Below are 24,343 nucleotides of genomic sequence, written 5' to 3'. Positions count from 1 at the left end.
GATCGTTCATGCAGAAGCTGCACAGGACCAGGGGTCCCATGTGGCCAGGTACTGCTCCCTCTCGTTGCCTGGGGTCCTGTCCTTGGGCAGTCAAGGCTGAAAGAGGAGCCACAGGGGGTGTGCCGGGGAGCCCGATGGATACTGAATAAAGAGTCTTGGCGTAGAAGTCTCCCCTTAGTGCCTTTCCTGCTGGCCCAGGGGTGGGAAGCCATCCAAGACTAAAGGTTGCCTTGGGCAGCCCAGGGCCTTGGGCTGACTGTGATTTTATTAACGAAATTAGAGAAAGTGCATGAGCCAGGGAGATGCCAGCTGTGGGTGAGGAAGGCAGGATTAGGGGAAGCAGTAGCCTTGGCTCCCAGGTCAGCCAGAGCTTGATTTCAGGGCCTGAGGACATAGGTCCAGTCAGGAGCCATGCACAGGGAGTAGGGGTACATTTCGCGCTGCTCTGTCCTCAGTGTCCCCCTCGGATGCCCATAGCCTGCCCCTCCCCCCAGTTGATGGTTACTCTAATCTTCCCGGAAACACTAGACGTCAGAGCCGGTGGGGCCTCGGGCACCCTATAGATGGGCAAAGAGGAGTGCCACCTGGAGCTGGTTAGCACAGACCCATTTCTGGTGTTATTCAGGGCAGCTGTGGGACTCCCCTGGATGGCAGACCTCCAACGTCCCATCTATGCTAGTTAATGAGGGTCCGAGTCAGCTTGGTCCCCCACTGCTCTTAGTCTCCTCCCTGCACTCTGTTCTTGGTAAGTGGACAAGCTGTTTTTCAGTTCTCGGATTATAGAAATCCCTTAAAACAATAATAACCTGTATCTTAAAACCCAGGCCTGTTTCGATGCGTGCATAAAGAACTAAAGTGCAGGGGAAATTAATTACCCCACTGGCTGGGTGGCCGGGTGGGATGGAGGCTGGCAAGTTCCACTGTGCAGCTCCCAGTGAGCACAGAATGGAGATGTTCTGCGTCAGTGCAAGGGGCACCCTCTAGAGCAGATCAGGTGGCAGAGGGGGAGGTGCACAGATGGCAGGAGACACAACTGCCCCAGCAAACCCCAGTTCTGCTGTCCCCAGGTATGCGGGCACCAATGTCCACCGTAGCCTGCCAAGGATAGGACGCAGCTCCTGGAATCTTGCCCCTTCGGCAGGGTAGCTGGGGCCCTAGCTCTCCACACCCCGCCCCCCGAGAGCCCCTTGGTCCTGCCTTTGCTGGCTGCTCCAGCGCCCAGAGCCAGGCTGGATTCTGCAAGGTCCAAAATGAGCACAGATCATTACTCCCACTTACATCCTAATCCACTCAGGTCCCTGATGCCTGGCCCCCCGCTTCTCTCCTGCAAGTTGGTCTCCGGGGCAGAGCAGGCCTTCCCAGACAGCTGCTTCACAGGGGTGCACCACAGAGAGCACGGGGCCAGTGGGGGCTGGCAGAGCCACCCCAGCCCTTTGGGGCTATGTTGAGGCCAATCTCATCTGACCGTACGGGAGGAGGAGACATAATCATTTCTGTGCCTAGATGGTGAGCTTGCTGCACACAGGAGATGTGTGAGAAATGCTTCCTGAATGAATACTCTAAGGGCCTGTCCTCTCAGGTGGAGAAGAACACAGGACAGGCCTGAGCTTGAGCAGATGGTCTCATGTTAGTCTGCTAACGTACTGACAGAGAGAAAGCAAAACTACCCAGCTCTGAGTCTGCTTCCCTGTGTAGAAAGGCTTCTCGTAAATCTGCTTGGGGAGAGTGGGAGGGGGGACCCAGGATGAGCGTGGAGCCACTTTGGCCAATCACTGTTCTCTGATGGGATGAATGTGAACAGAAAATCACACCTACTGTCACAGGGCCAGAGCAGGGAACTGCTGAGTCTGAGAAAGAGGGACACTGCCCAGCTCTCCAGAAAGATGCAAACAGCGAATGCTGTAATTCACCTCTCAGTGAGCCTGCCCCGGCACAGGCCCTCCTGGCTAGGGTTTGGGGTCACTAGCTGCAGTAGGGTGCCGAATGTTTAACAGCCTGAGGGGCTGATTTGTAGCATTTGCCAATTTCTGTCATGTGAATACTCTCTCCTGGATGAGTTTAAGCCATGAACACGATGGCAACCAGCTCACAGAGTTTCTAAAACTCGAAAACCTGGCACTTGGGAGCTGGTACCGGCCAGCTCCAGCCCTCCAGCCGGCTGCCGGCTGGTGTGCAGACAGGGAGGCTCTGCCGCTGCTAACCTGGCTTTCGGCAACCCCGTAGGCAGGTGGGGGGCCGGCTCTGCCAGCACAGTGCAGAGAGCACCTGCCTGCTCCCCTCCCCTCAGGCTTGTCAGTGCTAGGGCAAGAGGCAGACCCCAGCTTGTCTCTGAGGGAGTCCCACACTGGAGCCCGAGCTGGCTGACTTCCTGTTTGGGGAGAGCCACCAGGCTCAGAGATCCGAGGAACACTGTGGACATCCCCATGCAGATTCTGCCAAAGCGCGTGGCAAAGTCTGTTGTGGGGGAAGAGGCGAGCGACGGGAACGATGTCCCAGCTGTGCTTAGTGACAGCCTGTGCCTGGGGGGGCGGTGGGGGAAGGGAACTCTAGTGATACAGCAGGAGGTGACTACCAGGGAAGGGTGGCTGAGATGCTCCAGGCAGAGCTGGGTCCACAAGGATGAGGAGGTAGGGCTAAATGGAAAGGCAGTATTAGGATCCTGAAGCTCCCCTCTGCAGTGTGGAGTGGGAATGGCGGGGCTGGTCACACTGAGCAGCAGGTGGGCCTGAGCCCAGGGCATGGCCTCATCCTTCTGTTTGGCAGATATCTTATGGAGGACTTACTCAGGGCAAGGAGTTAAGCATAGAGGTAGACAGGAAATGGGAGCCCTTGGAAGCTTCCAGTGCAACAGGGAAGGCGGAATAGAGGAAACTGCTATTGACAATGGCCTCAGTGGCCTCACGTCTCCCTGGGAAAAGAGGGAAGAAGGTCTCAGCCAGAGGAACTGCACTTGCAAGTGCTAGGGGTCACATCTAGGCATCAGGCTGTGCTGTGGGGGGGGTGATAGCTGATGGCCACTGCCTTCTCTGCCCTGTGTCCACTCTGCCCTTGCTTGTCGCAGGCTGGAGCCGACACCCCATGGGAACTCACACCAAGCCCAGGGCCCTGGGGGAGCGAGTACCCATTGCCACTGGCCACTCACTGAGTCAGGGCAATGGGCTCACCGCCAGGGACCGTTGAGGTGAGAACCAGGTGGCCTTTGCCCTGTTAGTGCTAGGAGAAGGGCTGGGCCACAAGGCAAAGGACCTTGGACGGGTGCAGGGCCTGAGGAACCCACATGGAGTTGGGGGGCGGGGACTGTTCACAAGTACCGACAGCACCTCTGAGCTGACAGCAACCCATTTGTGACTACATGTGTGCCCGTCCCCCTTGCAGCCAACCACAGAGAGAAAGAGTTGGTCTATGCTGTAAAGGGGATGCTGCTGGGGAGAGTGTGTGGCCAGCCGAGCCCCGTGCCTGCTGTACCTGCACCATCATGGCCTGACCCTCTTAATGCCTTTGCCTCAGCAGAGCAGCTCAGATCTGTGCCTGGGACTGTCCATTCTAAGGAAACCTGGCCCTTCTGCCAGCCAGGGCCTGCCTCCTGGGTCTGGTCCAGGAGGTTCTTGATACCCCAGGATCATCTGTGATTTTCAGAGGTTGCAACAAACTGGGTGTGGCCCTGGCACACCATGAGATCGGAAGGAGAGACTCAGGGAGACCTGTGCTGTGGTGGAGGGTATGTGGGGGGAAAGCTGGCAGCCTCTATGTGGGTCGATGGCATGCCTTCCCGGCACAGACCCAAGTCCCCATGGCACAATTCCTGGATCTATGTCCTCGACTGGGTCAGAAGCAGGAGGCAGAGTGGGGGTGTACTCTGCTTGGACTGCCTGCGGTCCTGCCACTGATGGGGTGTGGGGGGGCAGTGCCAACCCTGACTCAAGTCCTCTGAGCCCAAGGAGGGGAAGGCAGTCCACCCCATAAGGCTCTCCCTGGAGCACCCCTGTACCTACAGGATGTGGGAGAATCCCTGAGGGAGCAGTGCCAGCTCCCCATCCTCTGAGAGCCAGATTCACGCCTGGGACACACAAGACATGATCTCTAGGCCCCATTTTCCCCATTTGCAAAGCTGACTGGTTAGGATACTAAAGGACAAAACTAAGCTGGGGTATCACCTACATCTGGTTGTTGCCCATTCTAATCACCTCCTTTGGCCCAGCTCTGTGATCACCAGCTCTGCTAACCATAGATAAAAGCCTGTCTTCCTGCAATCACCTTCAACATGTCATTTCATGACACCATGCCACCACCAAGCTCCCTTTAGTGCTGAATGACAAAGCAGTGCTAGGGTGCAGGAACAGTTTGTAGGACAGCCTTGAGCAGCCCCCTCCTCTGAGGCACACTGCACATGACCCCCACTTAGGGCCCGGCCCTTTCAGGGGCTTCCCAGAAGGGCTGAGTGTCCCAGCAGGTGCACACCCAGAAGATGGCCCTGACCTCTGGCTCTTCCCCCGCCTGCATGCTTCCCGCCCAGTCCAGTCTGCTAAGCACCACTGTGTGCTAGCCCTGTGCCCACAGCACATGCCATAGAGACTAGGAGGATGATGGAGCTTTGGGCCTGGCCTCATGGGGTGGGGGGCCTGGGACCTGTAGTACTGAGGTCAGCTCCCTTGGGAGCTGAGAGTCCCAGGATAAGGAGGGGCCACTGCCCAGGGCTGAGCAGAGGTTACAATCACAGTCTGGAGTCTGGTTATGTAGCACCTGCCAGCTGCAGAACTTGACGCCCTAAGGGACCTGTCTTTGTGTCCTACCCATAATCCCAGGGACCCTCCTCAACACATGTCAGTCAGGTATCTGTGGATAAGCAGTGGGGACACTGTGCCTCCCCCAGGGCCTTGCTGTGGCCCAGGCCACACCTTGCTGTGGCCACAGTTGATCCTGCATGAAAGCAAAGCAGGGGACACCCCTGGGAACTGCCAGGTTCTGAAGGAGGGGGCAGGTGTCCCAGGACAGCATAAGGTTTGTAGAAATGACACCACAACCGTGCAGCGTGTTTGCCCCCTCCCCCCAAAACCTAGCTCCTTGTGCCGTCGGGAAAGTTGGGTTCACCTCAGTGTCTGGCCTCTAGTCCAGGCCTTGCATCTGCAGAGCAGCTACATAGCAGGTGCACAACAGGCCCCTTACAGGGCCGGGAACACCAACAGCTCCACCAGAAAATGGGCAACTAGTGAGCTCCCTGTGGGTTTTCACGTGAGAACACTTTGATACTTTATACGTGGACCTTTTCATCTGTCTTTTCTGAAGAATCTTCTCCCTTTAAGCAGCTGCAGAGTCCACTAGCAGATCTGCAGGGGTAGAGGTTGGGGGGCAGGTGCCCACCCTCCTGTGCCTTCCAGGGGTTCGCAGCAGGGTGCTGGGGCCCCACCTGGTGGGGTACTAAAGGGGCGGGGGCAGGGCCTGGGGCACACAGCCTCTTGGGGCTGTCACAGTGGGATGGGTGGCTAGCCAGTATGCCTCTGTGCCTGAGTGGGGCAATGGCCGAGTCTCTGAGTTTAAAGCCCTATCTCTCTTTACTCCTGGAAGAGGCCATGGGACAGGCCCAGAAGGCAGGCAGAACTGCCAAGAAATGGCGTTGCCTCAAAAGGCAGGCCAGAGGCAGGGAGCCCTGGCTTGGCCCCAGGAAGCAGGTGTGGCTAAGGGTGGGACCATGACTGTCCTAAGCCTGGGCACCCCCACCTGTCCCCCAACCCGTGACCAGGACAACAGGCACAGCTGCCACCGCCCCACAGGATCAGTCAGGTGACCCCTGGTTTGTGCTCTAGCCTCCCGTGCTCTCTGAGGGGGCTCCATGAGGGACAGTAGGGGCCCACCACAGACTCTGGAGCCCCTAGGTGCCTGCCAGGGCTGTATGTGGCGATGGGGCCCCAGGCAGGCCCAGGACCCATTAAATCCTTCCAGGATCAGGGTGGGGAATCATTATGAAGGCTGGGCATGTCTCCTTGCATCTGCTCGTTGCCGTGGTCCATGGACAACCCAGAATCTGCCTCCCCTGCCCAGGTGCTGTCCTGTGTTTACTGCAGCCCTCCACAGCCCTCCATGCCCAGGAGCCTAGAGATCCTGACGTTACCCCTGACAACGTGCTGACGCAGATGCCAGCGGGTGGGGGATGGGGGAAGGTGGTGGTGGTGGCTGTGGCTCGTTTGCCAGGTATGGGGGCGGGGGCTCTGCCAGCCCGCTGTCAGAGAGAAGATGAGGACTCAAGAGCGGAGAAGGAGAGAAGACCTCTGAGGAGCCACGTCCAGAGCGTAGCACCAGGCCCCCAGGTTCCCTTAGCTTCTGCAAAAAACAGCACGGCTGGTTCTTGGCTACCTTGCCTTTGCTGGGGCCCAGGGACACTTGCGGGCCCTTGCAAAGAAGGCATGAGGGGCAGCCCCGTCCTGTTACCGATGGCTGCATTCGCTTTGGCTGGCAGGAGGAGGGCAGGGACACAGAGGGGCGGGTCGGCGGTGGTGATAGGAGCTGCCTGCAGGCGCCGGCAGAGGCAGGCTCTGGTCTCCGCCTGGCCCGGCTCTCCCCTGGGCGGCCAGCCCACCGTGGCGGCCAGCCGGCTGGAGGAACCACAGGGGCTATTGTCTTTCCTCGGCAGCCTGTTTGTTTTCCATCCTGAGATACTGCTGGTAGAGCATGAAAGGTCACAACTATTTGGAATCCAGTGAATTTCCAGCCTCACTTGAGTTTCTCATGAAGAATATCCTTTTCTGGGGAATAAGTACCTCCCCAGGCCTGCGGAGACCAGGGTGGTGGCAGCGGTGGGGTACAGGCCTGGCTGCTAGCCCCTCCCTTTAGAAAATTCTCTGAACAGCTCCAGAGACTGGCTGCCCTACAGGGGGCAAATATAGGTCTTCCAGAAACCACGTCCCCAGCCAGGCCAGGGGTTGCCATCCCTGCCCAGGGCTGCTAGCCATGTGCCTCCCAGGCACAGGGCTGGGAGTAGGCTAGAGATGTGAGGGCCTGCATGGGGCTGCCTGTCCAGCCGTCTGTCCACCCAGCCCAGCTGTGCGGCCATTCACCAGCACATGAGTGGGGACCCATACGTAATGTTAGGCTGCAATGGAGGGGTGTGCTGGTGCTGCGTCAGGGAAGGCCGTTCAAAGAGGTGACTCTTGAGATGAGACCTGAAGGACTGAGACAGGCAGAGGCAGGGTGGTCACACCCTTAAGGCTGGAGACAGTAGAGCATGTGAGTGAAACAAGCCCACGAAGGCCAGAGCAGAGAGGAGAGAGACAGTGAGGAGGTAGGGGATGGGCCAGGCAGAGCCGGTCAGGCCTCACGCAGGAGAAGGCCTGGCTTTGGGCCCATCTTGCAGGACACTTGGGCCGCTTCCTAGTTGACAGGCTCAAGAGAGCAGAGATGATAGCCAAATCCCTCCATGAGACACGGGACCAGCTTAGGGCCCAGGCATCCCGCCTCCCACGTCCTGCCACACCTGTGGGCACAGGCTTGGCCAAAAGAGCCTGCCAACAGACAGTGTGGGAGCCTGGCCCAGTGCTGAAAGAACCTGCCATGCTTGTGCTGAAGATGACAAATGAAGCAGCCCTGAGATCTAGGCCCCGGGAAGGCACCAGAGCACTGGCTGTCACCAGCCTCAGGACACAGCAGAAATAGGCAGAAGCCCATAGAGCTGACCATGGGAGCACCGTGTGGCTGGCAGACCTGCCTTGGCACTGTTCTAGGGCCTCACCTGGGCACCTGACCCTGGTCTTGCATCCTGGCCAGGTCAGCCCCAAGCCGTCTGCCCAGAGCAATGCCTCATTGAAGAGCCCGACTTTGCCCGTCATCTGGGATGCTTCCTATGCCCAGAACCACACATGGCACTGAAGTGAGTATAGGCAGAAGAATAAGAGGAGCTAGAAGCCCTAGAAACTGCATAATGCTAGGGGCAAGGCCGCCCTGACCACAGGGAGCTGCAGGCTTGCCCTGCCCCATGGATGCAGTGTCCTCAGCCCAGACCCCTTACCCTGTCGCTGCCTGGCACAGCTCTGGAGAGACCCCTGGATGCACACAGGGCAGATGAGGGGAGCCCTGCTTCCTATCTCCATGACTACTTGAAGCTGTTTATTTCCCCTCCTCCAAGAGGCTGGACTTCCTTGGAAACCTGACAAAAGCCAAAGACCCTCTCTCTGTCCAGAAAAGCGCTCAGACACCCAGCACAGTGGCCACAGCCTGCAGCTACCCACAGGCTTTCTTGGGGCTGCAGGCTCAAGTAAGACTCCTGGATAAACCCAAAGAATAAAGCCACCACCTGCCTTAGAAAAGACTGAGTGAAGGACCAAGCCTCTTCCTTGCCATCGCCTGGTCCCTTGAACCCTGGAGGCTAACCCTGCCCCCCATTTCCCAGCATGGTGGGTCCCCCACCATGACCATCATCATCCCAACCCCTGCTAGCCCACCGCCTCTCCAAGCTGCTGGCACCCACAGTCCTACACCACTTACAGCTACTTGCAGACTCCTGTTTGCCCCCATGCCCCTCACCCCCAGGATCAAAGGCCTCTTAAGGGCAGATTCCAGGTCTCTGCTCAGTGTTCCTGCCTGGCACAAAGCTTCCTCCACAGGGCAGCCTGGGTGGGGCAGCTCAGGCCTCCCCCATGCTATCCAGCTGCTCAGCCCCTACCACCACTCCTGGGCACCCAAGGACACTATGGTGCCTTGTGACCTGGACCTTCTGGTTGAGGGCTGAGCTTGCATCGTGTGGCCACCCCCTCCTTGCCAGCGGATTAGCTTCCTTCCCTGCCTAGCAGCTCCCCCTTGAGCCCCCACTGGCTCAGCACCAACCCTCGTTGCCCCTTGGCCCTTCCTTGCACTGCCCCCACTCTCTGGGGCATCCACCTACCACCTGCCTTTGACCTCCTCCTCCACATAGTAGTCCTTAGCTAGGGCTGAGGGCCTGAGAGACTCCCCACACCCACCCAACCCCTGGGGAATAAACCTCAGAAACAGTTCTGAACCCTGTCACCACCAGACTCCCAGGATCCATTTGGGCTTGTGGGGTTGTGGTTGCAGTTCCCAAGACCCAGCACAGTGCCTGGGATTGGTAGAAGTTCTGTGCATTTAATGAACTGCTACATGGACCGACACCTGAATGCCTGGCCTGGGCCCTGTTCCCACTCCTGTGTGGCAGAGCTGTCAACCTCCCTCCCAGCCTCCAAGGTTACTCCCCCAATGCACCTTGCACCTGACTGCCTCCCCCCAACCTCATGGGAAACAAAGCTCCTCACAGGGCCCAGCTTCCCCTTTCTCCTCCTCAGTGAGCCTTCCTTGACACTCAGGTGTCCAAGGGCCCCTCCTCTGGGCTCTAAGCAACTTGCCCTTGCAGCTAAGGAGCAGGCCCCACTCAGCAGAGGGCGGCCTCCATGCCCTGAGTATTTTAGGCATGAGGTATGGGCTTCTTGTGGCACTGATGTCAGGCCACCTGGGTACTTTGGGGTCTCTGAGCCCCTTGTCAGCAGCTGGGTGAGGGCACCCCTACCTGGTAGAGCCTGAGGGTATGGTGATTGATACTCAGAGGGCATTCAGAGCGCTGAGGGCCTGCCGGGGCCCCGAGGTCAGAGTGGGACCTGTCCATGCTAGGGTAGCCACTGAGAGAGCTGACAGCAGGCGCTACCCCAAGGTCCTTGAGTGCCCATGATGGCCACCACGCCCCACACCATGCTCCCTGGACAGTTCCTCACCACCATGGCTCCCCCTCTGACTGCAGCCTCTCCGGCTGTGCTGGCCCATACTCTCAAGCCCACCCACTTCCAAGGAGCCAGCAGTGGCAGCAACAAGTAGAGGAAAAGCCCGGCACACTCACCGTCTGGTTGTCCTCGTAGAGCTTCAGGTCATAGCCACTAAGCTCCACACAGAAGATGATGGCTGTGACGCCCTCGAAACAGTGGATCCATTTTTTGCGCTCCGACCTCTGCCCGCCCACATCTACCATCTTGAAGGTGAGCTCCTTGAAGGTGAACTTGTTCTCCACGATGCCCGTGGTCATGTCCCGGGAGCGCAGAATGTCCTCAACGGTGGGGATGTAGTCGGGCGCGGCGATGCGCTCCAGGTCGTTCAGGTAGTAGGCGGCGTTGTCTTCCAGGTGGTACTCGCTGGAACGGCCAAAGCAGGCCTGCGCCCCAGGGTCGGCCCACAGCCGCCGCATGACGCCCAGCAGCTCCGGGGTGATCTCGCCCTTGCTCTCGGCGGGGCCCGTGAGCGCGAAGAGCTGGACGGCGTCGTAGGCACGATCCGGGTTGTGGAAGTCGATCTTGAGGGCGGCCAGGGCACGGATGATGCGCGTCAGCGAGTCGATGGCGTTGTAGATGATGAGGGGCTTGTACTCCTTGCAGGCTTCCAGATTGAAGCCCCCGCTGTGGATGATCTTCATCTGCTTCACGATGGTGCTCTTGCCAGAGTTGCTGGTGCCCAGCAGGAGCAGCTTGATCTCACGGCGCTGCCTCTGGCTCTCTGAGCGCAGATGGCGGTCAATTCTCCGGGACCGCCGTGCTGCCTCTTTCTCCTCTGAGCTTTGCCGACATCCCATGGTCCGGCAGCGGCGGGCCCAGATGCAGAGCACGGGACGGGGTGCCTCTCCCTGTCGCCACCAAGCAGGGAACGCTGAGATGCGAGCCAGGTGTGCCCGGCAGACAGAGCCCTGCTGCCCTCGAGGTGCTCAGCGTGGGTGGGGGGGCAAGGCCATGCCACACTGCAGCCCCTGCCCCAGCACCTCTTCTCCAGCTGGCATGGTGATCGCCTGGGGGAAGGAGGTGGCCGGGCCCTCCCTCTAGGGCCACTCCACCTGCCCAGGCCACCGTGGGACCCGACGGGCCACAGTCATTCCCTGTCCTCCTGGTGGTAGGAAGCTGTACTCTAGCGTCTGCCTAGGTTGCTGCCGTCGGGCTGCTGGTTGCTGCGGCGGGGCTGCTAAGCGTGGCTGCAAGGCCAGCCACCAGTGCCGCGGGCGCTCCCTGCGGCCCCCCTGCCTTGGGCATCCGCCCTTCACCTGCCAACACAGAGAAGAGGGTGAGCCTCCTCCCACCACAGGCTGGGTGGTAAAGGGAGACCTCGGACCTCATTGGGAAGCAGCCCAGAGAACAGTGAATCAAACCCCCTCCCTTCTTCGGACCTCTGCTGAGTTGCGCCCAAACCCACAGCGAAACAAATGTGCCTGAGAGCCATGCCCCGCACCCCTCCTGTGAGCCAGTGTGCCCGGAGCCTAGTGCTTGAGGAGAGCGTGCCCAGAGCCATACGAGGACTTTAACCTTAGTGTTTTCGGAGTGAGGGAGTGAGCCTGGGGCCCTGCCGCCCCTCCCTGCCCACTGGACCCGGCCAACCTCACCCTCTCAGAGCCTCAGTCTCTGGGTCTGGTGGTGGTTAGGATTCAATACAACGATCCAACTGTGATGGCCTTCCCCCACCTCCCTCACTCTCTCCTATAGCTGCAGGGGCTGTACCTACATGTGCCACAGCATCAATGGGGCTTGGCTCCTCCTTGGTTTATGGTGGGGTCCCATGCCAGGGTAACTGGGTAATCCCCCTTAGCACCTCTCGTGGGACCTGGGTCATTCCTGCTCTCTCTCAAGGCAGGACATTCACAAGGAGAAGGCTGGCCAGTGCTGGTGTAAGCAGATAGGCAAGGAGCAGAGCAAGGCAGAGGCCCCGAGCTGGGAGCCCACAGGGTGGACAGAAGCCTGGCTCCTGGTGGGTGAGGTAGCAGTGCGGGAGGGGAGGGGAGGCATGGGCAGGGTGGGCTGAGTTGGGGTAGCAGGGGCTATGGGGTGCAGGGCAGCACCCAGGTGTGGGAGGCAAGCCAGCACAGAGTATATCTGAGGGCACTGGGAATCGCTGAGTCCAAGGCAAGGCAAGAGGGCAGTCCACAGGTTCCGAGGTCCCAGGCTGTGTCTTTCATGTCCGTGCTCCCACACTGATGGTCAATAAGGAACAGCTGTGCTCACACCCTGGGCAGGGTGTCAGCACCTCAGCACCCAGCTCTCAGCTACAAGCTCTTCCCAGGCCTCTCCCAATGACCTATGAGCCGCTGGGCCAAGGCCCTCCCCACTAGGGCAGACCCAGAGCTCAGGCTCTGCCCCCACCTGGCAGCCTGCCCCACACAACTCTTGCCTCCTTCCTGCAGCCTCTGCCCCGGCCTGGCTGTCTCTGGCAGCCTCCTCATTCTGCTGTAGGCAGCCTTCATCCCTCCCCTCTAAAGCCCCCACCTGCCTCATGGAAGGCCCGGATGGGAAGGACCCAAGGCCAACAGACACTGAGAGCCAGGGGCCTCATCTCGTTTCCTCAACCGTCCATGCTCCCAGCTGGCCTCTGTGCCTGTCAGGCCCAGCAGTTCTGCTCTGAAGCAGGCCCTGAGGCCTGTTCTTTCCCTGGACCCACCTGCCTCCATGGCCAGGGGGCCAGCAAGCACCTCTCATGCTACCTTTCCCCCTCAGTCGAACCTTCATGTGCATGCAGAGCACTGGATGATGAGTCTCATCCCAGCTGTGTGGCCTGTGCACTTGACTCCACATTACAGAACCTATCCCTCACCAGTCTCGAGCATCTCTTAGGGGTAGAGCATTCAGTGCAGGGCCTGGAACCCAGCCAGGGGTAGCCAGTACCCCAGTGTCCTCATCACCTGTGATTGTCCCTTAGAACCAAGCATGGCCTGTGTGCTCAGCCCTCGTCCCCTGGGGCCTGGGAGCCGTGCAGTATCCTGCACACCACAGGCACGCAGTAAGCACAGGTGGAGAGAGGCTTAGGCATGAAGAAGCTGAGGAACTCTGCCCTTCATCCACAGTCCCACTGGGCTGTGAGTGGGGGACATGACCACCATGTACCTGCCATGTGAGCAGAGGTCAGGGAAGGAATTCAAGCAGCAGTGAGTTCTAGGTTGTGGGATCACAAGGGTCTTTTTATTTTTTCTTCCTCTTCTTTGCATTTTACCCTATTTCGTATCTTCTTGAATGAACTTTTATTCTAAGAGAGGTTTGTTTGTTTGTGTTTTTAGATTTTATTTATTTATTTGTCAGGGATAGAGGGAGAGAGAGCGAGTGAGCACAGGCAGACAGAGAGGCAGGCAGAGGCAGAGGGAGAAGCAGGCTCCCTGCAGAGCAAGGAGCCCGATGTGGGACTCGATCCCAGGACACCGGCATCATGACCTGAGCTGAAGGCAGCCGCCTAACCAACTAAGCCACCCAGGCGTCCTTCTAAGAGAGGTTTGTAAACAAGTATCAGGGCATTAACAAGGCCCTATCTCTCATGCCACCCAGGCTTGCCTCTCTCCATCCTGGACTATGAGAGTGTGGAACAGGGACCTGGTGGCTGCTCCCTGGGTCCTGCTGATGAGCCGGCAGGCCCTCAGGTGTAGAAAGGAGTCCAAAATCCCGCAGCTGCCCAGGGCGCCTGGGGACCCTCCTGCCAGTGCCCTCCCTCCTGAAGGCAAGGCCAGCCATACTGGTGGTGCCCCATGTTGTCACTATTGTTTTCCTTAATTTGTGTTTGAGTATCTGAGGTCTACTCAGGCCCCAAGTGGCCAGTTTTCCCTGGGCTGGTCAGTGATAGGGACAAAGGTCACACCTGAAGTGGCAGGTTCCTACCACCGTTCGCAAGACAAGCAGCAACCAGGCACCTAGACAAGCAGCAACCAGGCACCAAGTCTACATGCCTGGAGGCACCCTGAAGTGACCTAACTCTTAGGAAATAGTCTAGCCCAAAGAGGTGACACGGCCTGGGGTTGTGCCGGAAGTCCCCTGCCTCCATGTGGAGTTACACCCAAACGGACCAAAACACCGGCCACATCCTCCCAGTGCCATGCATGATGGCCCTGTGGCCAGATTCTTTTTAAACCCAAATCCTTCCCCTTGCAGCTTGGGCCTGAGGAGCCTGCCAAGCTGAGCACAGGACTGTCCTCCAGAGGGCTGTCTTGGCCAGCTGGGGCTGCTGCTCCTCAGTGGCCCCTTGCCTTGCTCCTGTACTGGAACCCAACCTTATCTTCACAGGTCAGCTCACGAGTGCCTGCCACCCCACCAGCAGGGCACCCTGTCCCCACCTGTAGCCTGTGCCTCTCTCCTCTGTGCCCTCCCTTTCTCTGGTTTCTCCTGCCAGGCTGGGGTTTCCTTAGAACAATGGTGATGCCCTTACCGAACACCAAATACAAAAATTAACTTAAAATGGATCAAATACTTAAATGTAAGACCAAAACTATAGCAATCTGAGGAGAAAGCATAGGTCAAGAGCTGCATTGTATTGCATTTAACGATGGTCTCTTGGATATGACACCAAAGGTCATAGACATGAAAAGGAAAAAAGAGACAAACCGGACTGCGTAAAAATTACAAAATTTTGTGCAAAAAAGGCAAAAGGCACTATCAACAGTAAAAAGGCAAATACAGGCTGGAAGCAAATACTTGCAAATAAAATAAATTTAAAAAATAAACAAAATTAAATAAAAAATAAAGGGTTAATATCTATAATATACAGAGAAGTAAACCTCTGCAGCAGAACAAATGACCTGACTGGAGATTGGGTGAAGGACTTGAATGCACATTTCTCCGAAGAAGATAAACACATGGCCAGTAAGTGCATGAAAAGATGCTAGGTAACACTGACTGTCGGGGCAGTGAAGATCAAAACCACAGTAAGACACCACCACACACCCAGAAGGATGAGTACTATATTTTTAAAACAACAACAACAACAACAACAACAAGAAAAGGATGAACAAAAATTGGCTCCCTTACATACTGTTGGTAGAAATACAAAGTGGTACAGCTGCTACGGAAAATAGGAGGGTGGTTCTTCCTCAAAAAACCCCCTAAAAATAGAATTACCAGCAATTCCACTTCGGGTATACCCCAAGAGAATGGAAATCAGGGTCTTGGAGAGATTTTTGTACACCTGTGTTCACAGCAGCACTAACTACGACAGCTAAGAGGTGACAGCAACCCCAGCGCCAGCTGACAGATGAGTGGACACGTAAAGCACACTCACAAAGGAATATTATTCAGCCTTAAAAAGGAAGGACACCTGCTACAACAGGGATGACCCTTGAGGATTTCACACTTGGTGAAAGAAGCCAGTCACAAAAGGACCAATACTATCATTCCATGTCTAGGAGGTCCTTAGAGTTGTCAAATTCATAGAGACAGATGGTTTCACAGCATTATTAATGTATTTAAAACCATGGAACTGCAAACTTATAAATGGCTAAAATGGTAAGTTTTATGTCTATTTTAACTCCAAAAAAAAAAGTCTTCTGGGTAAGCTACCCCCAAAATAAAAAGAGTGAGGAGGCCATGTGGTACAAGAGAAAGAGGCAGGCCCCCTGCCTGGTCTTGGCTTTCCCCAACCAGTGGAGGGCCACTTGGGGACCACATCATCCATTCTGTGGACTGGAATGCCTGACTAATGGCCCCCAGCTGGTACCAAGATTCGCCCACCTGGTCTTCAGTCCAAAGCCCCCCCTGTCCAAGGAGGTGTGATTTGCGTTTTGGGGAGGTACGCGCTCCACAACCCCAAGGCCGAGAGCGGGGCTTCTGAGAATCAGGAGAGCAGTTTGGGGGCAGTGGGTGGGCAGCCTGGGGCTGGCCATGTGGTCCTTGACCAGTGTAGCCACAAGGCAATGTGGGAGTAAAGGGGAAGGAAACACAGTCAGGAGGCGATTGTGTGCATCAGCCCAAGTCCAAGAACTTCTGCCATCTGCATGGGGCAGCCACCAACACTCACATCTGAGGTGGGTCCCTCTTTTAGAGGCACCCTCTTCATTCAGGTTACCAGAACCAAACAAGCAGAAGGCCCACTCAGAATTCTTCCTACAGCTCTGCAGGGCTCAGCTATGTCCCAGGGCATATCAGTCTCTGTGCCTTGGAACTGGTGGCAGGAACTGGGCTGTGCACAGATACAGGGAGGGGAGGCCTGTGAACAAGTGTCTGTGCCAAGGTCCAAAAGGGACCTCAGTTTATTCCCATTCTGAGGCCTGGCTTCTTTGCCTTTATGTGAGCTTCCTGCCAGTCCTCTCTCAGTCTGATCCAGGGCTTTAGGGGGCCTCCTCAAACTCCCTAGTCAGCCCAGGGAAAAAGGACCAAGGGCTGGATGACCACATTGTTTCCTGGTTTGATAACTGCTCATGGGTCCCCAGTGCCTGATACCCACAGTCCCCTTACCACAGGGTCTGGCTGGAAATTACTGAGGCTTCTGGGTCTGGCTTCTGGGTCTGACTGGAAATTACTGAGGAATGGGTGAGTGAAAGACTGTACCAGGCAGAGGAAGGTCATGTGCAAAGGCCCTGTGGGCAAGGGGAGAGAGAGACCATGGTGTGAATGGGGAGCTGAAGGAAGGTCAGAGTGGCTGGACAGAAAGGAGAAAGTCACAGGTGAGAGGAGGAGGCAAGGTTGGTCAGGGGCACCCACTGTGTGGGTGCATGGTTATGACCATGTGGTTGAGTGTGTGTGTGTGTGTGTGTTTATGTGTGTCTGGGGTCACACACAGGCAGATGTGTCTGTTCGCAGGACCGTGTATGTGCGTGTGCACTGGTCCAGGCATGCGCCTGTGTGCAGGTCCACGGACATGTGTGGTAATGTGTAAGTGCGTGCACGTGCTTGTGTGCAGCTACCTGTGGCATGCAGGGAACAGAGGACATACCACATACAGAGGGCCACAGCGTGAAGCCAGTGAGGTGCATGAGAGGGGCCAAGGGGAGGAGCCGGCGTTCCTTACCATTTAGCAGAGTTGGGCCTTTGAGCCTGGCACCTGGGCTGGGGCGGGGGGCACTGCCGAATGAAGCAAAGACCCATGCCTGAGTTTACACAGGTGGAGGGAGGTGAGAATTAGATCAAAGGCAGCAAATGATCTGTGATGGAGAAGGGAGCCAAGCTGCACATAAGTAGGGTCGGGGGTGCTGTGGTAAAGGTTGCTGGTCCATGAAGTGGGCAGGGCCTGCTCCCTGACAGGTAATAGAGCAGATGGTGAGGGGAGTGGAACTGCCGTTCCAAAGGTGAAAATGTGCTAGGCCAGTCTAAGGGACAGGAAGGAAGGTGGATAGATGGTGTCATATGTGAGGGGCTGGCAGTAGAAGGTCACTGTCTGAGCTCCAGCTTTTTCTCTGAGAGAGCTGGATGCCAGCCAGGGTTTGAATGAAGAGTGCCCTATATGTGAATCAAACAGGATGGACTCCTGCGTGCAGCTATCCAGGTGACAGGGCAGCGGCGCGGGCACGGGCTAGGGGCAGGGGACACACAGGCTGTATGGTAGATGGTGTCTGGCGACAGAGTGGTGGTAGGGTTCAGGGCACCCTGGGGTCTGGCTAGCAGGCTGGGAATGGGGCCATTCTGGGAGAGGGGACGCTGGGAAGAAGCGGCAGGCGTGCCATGGTGGGCTCTGCTCCGTTAGGGCCCCTCCCAGGTCTCCCTAACTTAACCTACTCACTTGCCTATTACGTAAAGGCTGGCAGGGTGCAAACCCCAAACCCAGAGTCTATTGAGGGGCCCCTCAACAGAAAGCTGCCCACAGCCTCAAGGCCAGACACTTGGGCACACACACCACGTATTCTCTTTAAGACCTTCCCTGCCCTGCCCCCAGGCCCCCGATCCTGGTTCCTGCTCTCTGCCTGACAGGCTCAGCCCGTCCTCATGTCTCACTGCCCCCTTCCCCCAGACATGACCCTCTCCAGTCTCCACTCCCATCACAGATGCTAAGTAACAGCCCTGAGCCAGGGGCTGGGAGTAAGGTATTGCCTCCTCTCTGGGGCCTTTCCACACTGTGGCGCTCTGTACCCCGGATGCCCACCACATCAGGAGCCGGCTCTCCCCAGGTGCGCCCCACATGGCCTGGCACAGAGTCATGGCCACTACTGTCCTCAGTCATAGCTGAGTTAAGGACCTGGGCAGAGCAGGGCAGAGCCAGGCTGTGTGACACCAGCCCCCCACCTCGGGCCCTCCCCCGAGAGGAAAAGAGCCCAGAGTCAAGGTCACCAAGGTGTTGCTGCCCAAGCCAGGCTAAGCCAGAGGGTCGCCAGGGAGAGCAGACGGCTTATCAGCTTACAGGACTGGAGAAGGCCTGGCCTGGCAGGCGGGGCCGGCTCATCACCAGGCACCCACTTCCTTGGAGGGGGGTGGAAACAAGAAGCCAAGCCCCTCACTCTGTGGACTCCTCCCTACCCAAGGAAAGCCCACTCCACGCTGAGTCCCGGACCATCAGAAAGGGGTGAGCCAGGGAGGGGAGTTTGGCCCCACTGAGGAGGCAAGCCCGCAGCTAGACTGAACGGAGAGAGAGGCACAGTTGTGTCTGGTGTCCAAGCAGAGGCCACTCAGATGGCCAGCTGTGGGGTGGGGATGGGGGACATGGGTAGAACCCCAGAGGCAGAGGGCAGCCCAGGTTTCAGGGCCAGCAGACAGGGTTAGACCACACATACCCAGGGCATGCACAGGCCCCAAGTCTTCCCTCACACACGCCCCCAGCCTGATGCTCCCTGGAGTGCTCAGCCCCCCTCAGTGTGAGGATCGTCAGTCTGAGGTCCTGGCCTTTCCACTGACCCAGAGCTGCCTGCCCATCGCCCCCTGGGGAGGCCAAGCATCAGCCTGCCTGGGCAGGGCTATGACTCAGCACTGCTGTCCCCTGGCCCCACCCACCACCCCAGCTTGCTCAGATACCTTCCGCTTTGGCAGCAGCAGCTCTCCCACCTGCCAGCTCCACCTTGGCACCCAGCAGCTGCTCTGTGGTGACCTGGAGCGGGAGGAGGGTGTCGGCCCATCCTCGGTATCTGTGACCTCAGGCTTTGCCGCATGTCAAGGCCCCTGGGCAGAGCAGGGAGGACCCTGCTCCAAGTCCCGGTAGGCCCATGGCTCGGCGTCTGCAGGCACTGGCAGGAGGACAGGCGCATTGGGGCCCACACACCTCTGCCGCTGAGCTTGGCTGGCCTCGGCTGGCAGGTCAGAAGGGGTTCCCATGGCCTCCTGGGGCCAAATTCACCCAGGCCATTCCTATTTTCTTCTTCTAGAGAGCGGGTCCCCCTCCCTGCCCTCCGGAACTGCTGTCCCTGCGTCAGCTCCCACCGTGGCTCTATTTTGGAAACATCAGGTCCGGAAAAGCCTCTGCCTGCACGGTCACTGATTATCAGTTTTCCTCCCCTCTTAGTAAGGAAATGGTTCCCACTGCCCTTTCATGCCTGGCGTCCTGGAATCTGGTGTTCTACTTTTCAGTTGACATTTGTCCTCCCTCTTTCCTGCCTGAGTGTCGTGCACTGGGTTCCTTCTCAGAGCCCAACCTGGACCTGCGGGGCTCTTCTTGGCAGCTCCTCTGTGGTCTCGGATAAGCCAATGACCTTTCCGTGCCCAGTTCTTCTGCTGGGTTGGACTTCCCTTCCCTTCCAACTCCTCGCCTCTTCCTAGTCTGAACAGGGCGAGGCCCGAGCTAGGGCATCTGCCTCTCCAGCACCACTGTACCCACCCGCTAGCCCTCCACAGTATCAGTGGCCCCTTCTGTATGCCATACAGAGGTAGGAAGGAGGGTCTGAGGATCGGGGGATCTGAGCCTGCAGGGCTCAGCTTTCCCACCCTGGGGACCTCTGTTCCCCCCAGCACAGCCTGCTCACCCGCTCTCACTTAGCGTTGCTCTTTACGTTAACCTGCACTTTTAACTGAAATGGCTGTACTTTAAGAACGACTTCATATTCCTACTTAAGTGGAAAGCTGGAGTCACCACAGGCAGAAGTAACCTAAACTATGAGCTGGTGTCGCCGCGGCTTGCAGGGACGCTGCCTGTGGAAGGGCCTGCAGAGTTCTCGCTGTTTGTTAAACGACCAGGATTAGTGCACTGGAGGGTGCGAGAGTCACACTGGCACCAAACAGGGATTTTCTCCTTGAAGGAAAGGGATCGAGAGCAAAATGAAAAAGGATTACCCTCCTCACGAGGAGGCCGGGTGCTGCTCCCAGCTGTGGCCTCAGGCCACCTCATATGATGTGAGCATCACGGAACCTGAGCCCAGAGGTCCTCTACCCCGGGGGCAGAGGCAGTGGGGCTGGAGAGTCAGTACTGCATCCCTTGTCCTAACTCAGAGGCTGTCTGTCATCTCAGAAAAGGGTGCCATCCCCACCTGTTGCTCTCTCTTCTGCTTGGTTCCATTTGCCTGTTCATCAGGGCACCCCTTGCTGCTTCTCCTGTCACTAAATGGCCTAGCAAGAGGTGCACTGGGCATCTGCATCCAGGCCCTCTACCCTCAGATCCAGACGAGCAGTCAATCCGTTAACCACTGGGCCCCAAACAAGCACCACTGTGCCCTCTGGGAATCAAGCCTGGTGTGCAGAGGCTCTGCTCTGGACTTGGGGACATGGGTTGGGGAGGGGTGTAATAAGCTGAGTCTGTCCTGAGGAGTGCGTGTTCTGGCTGGGGGGATTGTGAGCATGTAAGTCTGCAAGGCTACTTCTGATAAAGGGACAGCACTATGGAGGCTAGGGGTGCGGAGTCATGTGGCAGGAAGGTCCAGGGAGGTGACACTGGATAAGACAGGATCATAAGAAGCTGCTGTTCTGTGAAGGTGGGAGGGGGGCCAGAGCAGGAGGCATGCAGGATGGGGATACCTAAGGGTACACTGCCCCAGGTGGTTGGTTAGGCCGCAGAAGACCCTGCCGAGCCTGGGCCCAGCTCAGAGCAGGCCCACCCAAGCCTCATCCTTCCCATGGTTTCCTAGGGAGTGGCTCAGTGATGGCTGCTGTGGCAGGGATTCCCGCCCCCAGGGGCCAGAAGGCAGAAACCGTCCTAACTGAGACCCTCTTTCTCCCATGGAAGTGCCTTTGGTGGGGGTAGAGGGGTGCATCAACCCACCCCAGACCTGTGGGCAGTCTGCTGCCACTCCCTGTGTGGGATGCTGGACATGTGGGTTCTCCCGAAAGACTGGGAAAGCAAGGCCAGCAAGTGAGGCTGAATGCACCACATCTCCCTCACACATTAGAGCTCGTGGGCCTGACCGACAGCACGTATGGCAGAATCTGGGTCGGCCCATTCCAAATGCCTGGATGGTTTTTGACACAACAACACATACTTCTGGATGAAAAAGTCATATCTTCCTGAGGAGATAAAAGCCCCTGCTTGCCTTGATGCCAGTAATACTGGATGGGGACAGGGATATAACACCCTCCTAGGAGCTACCCTCTAGGGAAAACCTGGCTCCACACCCCATCTCTTTCTTCCTGTGACCCCTGCCAGAAGCCTGGTCCCCGCCTCCCTGGTTGTGTCTCCTGTTTCCCATGCCACAGTGCTCCGCCCCACCCCACCCCACTGAAAACATCTCCCTCTGAGGCCAGGCAAGATCCTCTCTCCCTGGGAGGGCTCCCTGACCACTGCAGTGACAGGGGGCCCCCTTAGAGCCTGAAAGGCTCAGTGGTGACTTGCCACCTGGCCTTGTGTGATCTTGAGTGAAGTGTTGTGTGCCATTGGCTCAATGCTGGACTGGACTTCACCCAGGACTGGCCCTTCCTTGGCCTCTGGGCTGCTGGCAGGCCTGCACGCACCTACCTTGAGCATACCCACCAAGCCCTTGGGTGGGTCTGGCCTCCTGCTCGAGGCCCACCTTACTCTCCCTCTCCCTCTCCCTCACCAGCTCTGTAAAGATGTGCAGAACAGATGGATGGGTAGATGGACGAAGACCAAAAATTACTGGTTCACAGCTCCAAAGCTTCCCAGAACTCCCTTCTGAGTGCGTTACCTCACATGACCTTGACTGGGGGCCTGCATGGAGGGTCTACTGCTGTCCCAAACTGGCCCTCTAGGACCCCAGCAGGGGACTTGGACCCCTCTGCCTGTGCCCACCCTTCCCAAGCTGTAGGCAAGATCCTCCAGAACCCTCTGCCTTCCCCTCCTACCACCCCTGGCAATTTGCCCTGCCCCTTCCTGCCCTAGCCAGCTTGCGCCCCGCCCCCGCAAGCCTATCCTGATCATTTCTCTTCTTGCTGAAAATAAGACAGAAGCCCAGGCAGGGTGTAGGGGGAGACAGTGCATCTCTGCACCCTGGCCCTCCTGCCTGGTGTACCAGCATCTCCTGGTCTCCCTCAGGCTGAGGAACACCCAATTGCCTGCAAGTTACTCCTGGCCCTCTTCCCTGGGGTGGTCCTGAGGAAGGGGCTTCCAGGTTGGCCTGTCCAGGAGGGAGCTCTCCAGTGTGGTCAAGCAGCCCCTTCCCCAGCCCTTGTCTGTCACAGACAACCTTTCTAAGTGGAGGGACCTACCCCTCCCTGTTCTCTTGTCAACAACACCACCAACCCTATAGATAATTATATATACCATAATTATGGGTATATTTTTAAGATCTGTTAAGGACCAAAAGTTGTCACCAAAGTTGGGACTGCTGGCTGGTTGGCATATTGAAACACGATGTAAAGCAGGGAGTCATAAGAAATGATTCTGAACTTTAAGCATTTTAACTTAAAACAGAAAATCATAAACTCCTCCCCCAATTTGGGGGGCAGGCCATCTTTTCTCAGAGCATAGGCTCACTTGCTGGAGTTGCTGTCACTGTTCCTTCTCAAACCACAGCACGCTACGGGTGACATCCAGTAGACTTTCTCCATGTGGCGTGTGGTGGCAAAGTAACTGGAACCTGAATCCTGGGTTATCATGGTTCTCTGTCCCCGTCTTACTGCTGTCTTGCCTACACCAAACCCAATCATAGCTTTTACCGAGGCTTTCCAGAGCATCCACTGAGTTTCCACAAAAGTTCCCCTTACGTTCATATTTCATCAGCTTGTACAGTATTCAAGGGCGCAGTCACAATGCCAAGTATGGATGGCACCCACAGGTTTGGGCCAGACACCACTGACTCTAAGCGGTGGGTGCCAAAGTGCAGGGCACATTCTCCAGTGAGCACAGAACACCCCTATTCATCCAGTGAGTATTGGTGATGGGGGTAAGAGGGTTTCTGAGCACCATGCTTTCTATACAGTTTGTAAATGATCCATCATTTCATTTATCACAACAGCGTTTTTGAAAAACGGGAGCATGTGCACACGTGAGACACTTTGGAGCTGGGGAAACGTGGCTCCACACCGATGGGTTCTCTGGTGCCTCCCCACAGCCACCAGGGCCCTGGCTAGTGGGTTAGCTTATCCATGTCCGCCCAGCTGGCCCGACTGGCCTGGCACTGGCACCCTATAGGTGGGCTTCCCTTAAAAGTAGCCCCCCATTTCTTGGCCCCTTCCTAGCTCCCTGCTTATTTCAGAGCCAGAGGCAGGTGGACAGGAGAAGGACCGAGGTTGAGTGCGCCGTGTCCCCAGCTGCAGAGAGGCCCTGACAAATGGCTCTACCCCCAGTGAGGCAGGCTCTTGGCCTCAGGGTACCGCTGAAGATGAGGAGGGAGGCCCTTCCCTGCGGCATCATACTGTCCTGTGGCTCCGGATGCCCACAGCGTGAAGGCTGACCAGATGAGATGTGATAGCGTGGCCTGAGGAACACTGACTCAGGAGGAAATCAGGCCAGAGATTTCTCTGGGCCAGGAGCAAATAAATAAATAAAAACAGAAAGGTTCAACATACAAGGGGGAAGGAGGCCCAGATGGGCAGGGAAGACACGTAGCCCTGAAAGTTGAGTGGAAGGGGTTGCTGCCTGGGGTGGAGCCTGGCTCCCTGTTTCTGTAGCGAAGGTAACTGGTGACTTTTGGTCAGGCCCAGAAGCACCTGGGTGGAGACTCTGATTTAACCTCACTGAGTCTCTTGCCCTGCAAGTTCCGGCCTCTGAGTGTGGTGGCCCAAGATCCCATCCTCCACCCTGGCTACCCCCCAGGCCAGACCCTCTTTGCTGAGGACTCTATGGGCCAGGCAAGTGCATAGCTCCTTCCCTGAGCCCCTCCTGCCACCACCCTGCAGCTCCTTTCTTGGCTTTCCCACCTGGAAGGTGAGCACTATCTCCCATCTGTTCCCGTTTTCACCTTGCCCTACTGCACCGTCTGCTTCCCCAGCCTCCTGAACGCATGCGAGCCTGCAGGCTGTGGGTCTGGGGCCCCTGCCCTCTTACCTTTGCCCAGCCACCCCTAGGAGTCTGCAAACCAGCAGCAGCCTCTGACCTGTTGATGGGGTGCTCAAGAAGCAGAGCCTGAAATGGGGATTCTTGGGCCCATGACTGGTTGAGGGAGCAAGCTCAGGAGAGGGAGAGACAGAATGGGGCCAGGGAGGGAACCAGGCGGAGGTGTGGTTTCAGATGCCTTTTTAGTGCAGCCTGATCCCTGGGCACTCTGGAGCCTGAATGAAATCAAGGCTGTCCCATCTCGAGGGATAGGGCAGAGCCTCCCAGGGCCCAAGGCAAGGGGTGCAGCCATGAGCAGGTAGGTAACACTGATGTGGTGGGGGACAGTGCGCCTGCA

General features: G+C 57.3%; 2 protein-coding genes across 3 annotated transcripts in view; one reads left to right on the top strand and one right to left on the bottom strand.

Moving 5' to 3' along the window:
- RSPH14 (radial spoke head 14 homolog) overlaps positions 1-24,343 on the top strand; it is a 76,767-nt gene that overhangs the window by 33,719 nt on the left and 18,705 nt on the right. The window lies entirely within an intron of this gene.
- GNAZ (G protein subunit alpha z) overlaps positions 1-24,343 on the bottom strand; it is a 52,141-nt gene that overhangs the window by 19,522 nt on the left and 8,276 nt on the right. For both annotated transcript variants that reach the window (XM_059408924.1, XM_059408925.1), the window contains exon 2: positions 9,830-11,011. In XM_059408924.1, coding sequence (XP_059264907.1) covers positions 9,830-10,552 — 723 coding nt within the window. In that variant the 5' untranslated portion in view covers positions 10,553-11,011. The remainder of the gene's footprint in view (positions 1-9,829; positions 11,012-24,343) is intronic.

Source organism: Mustela nigripes, chromosome 8 (assembly GCF_022355385.1).
Source record: "Mustela nigripes isolate SB6536 chromosome 8, MUSNIG.SB6536, whole genome shotgun sequence".
NCBI lineage: Eukaryota > Metazoa > Chordata > Mammalia > Carnivora > Mustelidae > Mustela > Mustela nigripes.
The sequence above is the reverse complement of the archived record's forward strand: the minus strand, read 5'-3'. Positions and strand labels throughout refer to the sequence as shown.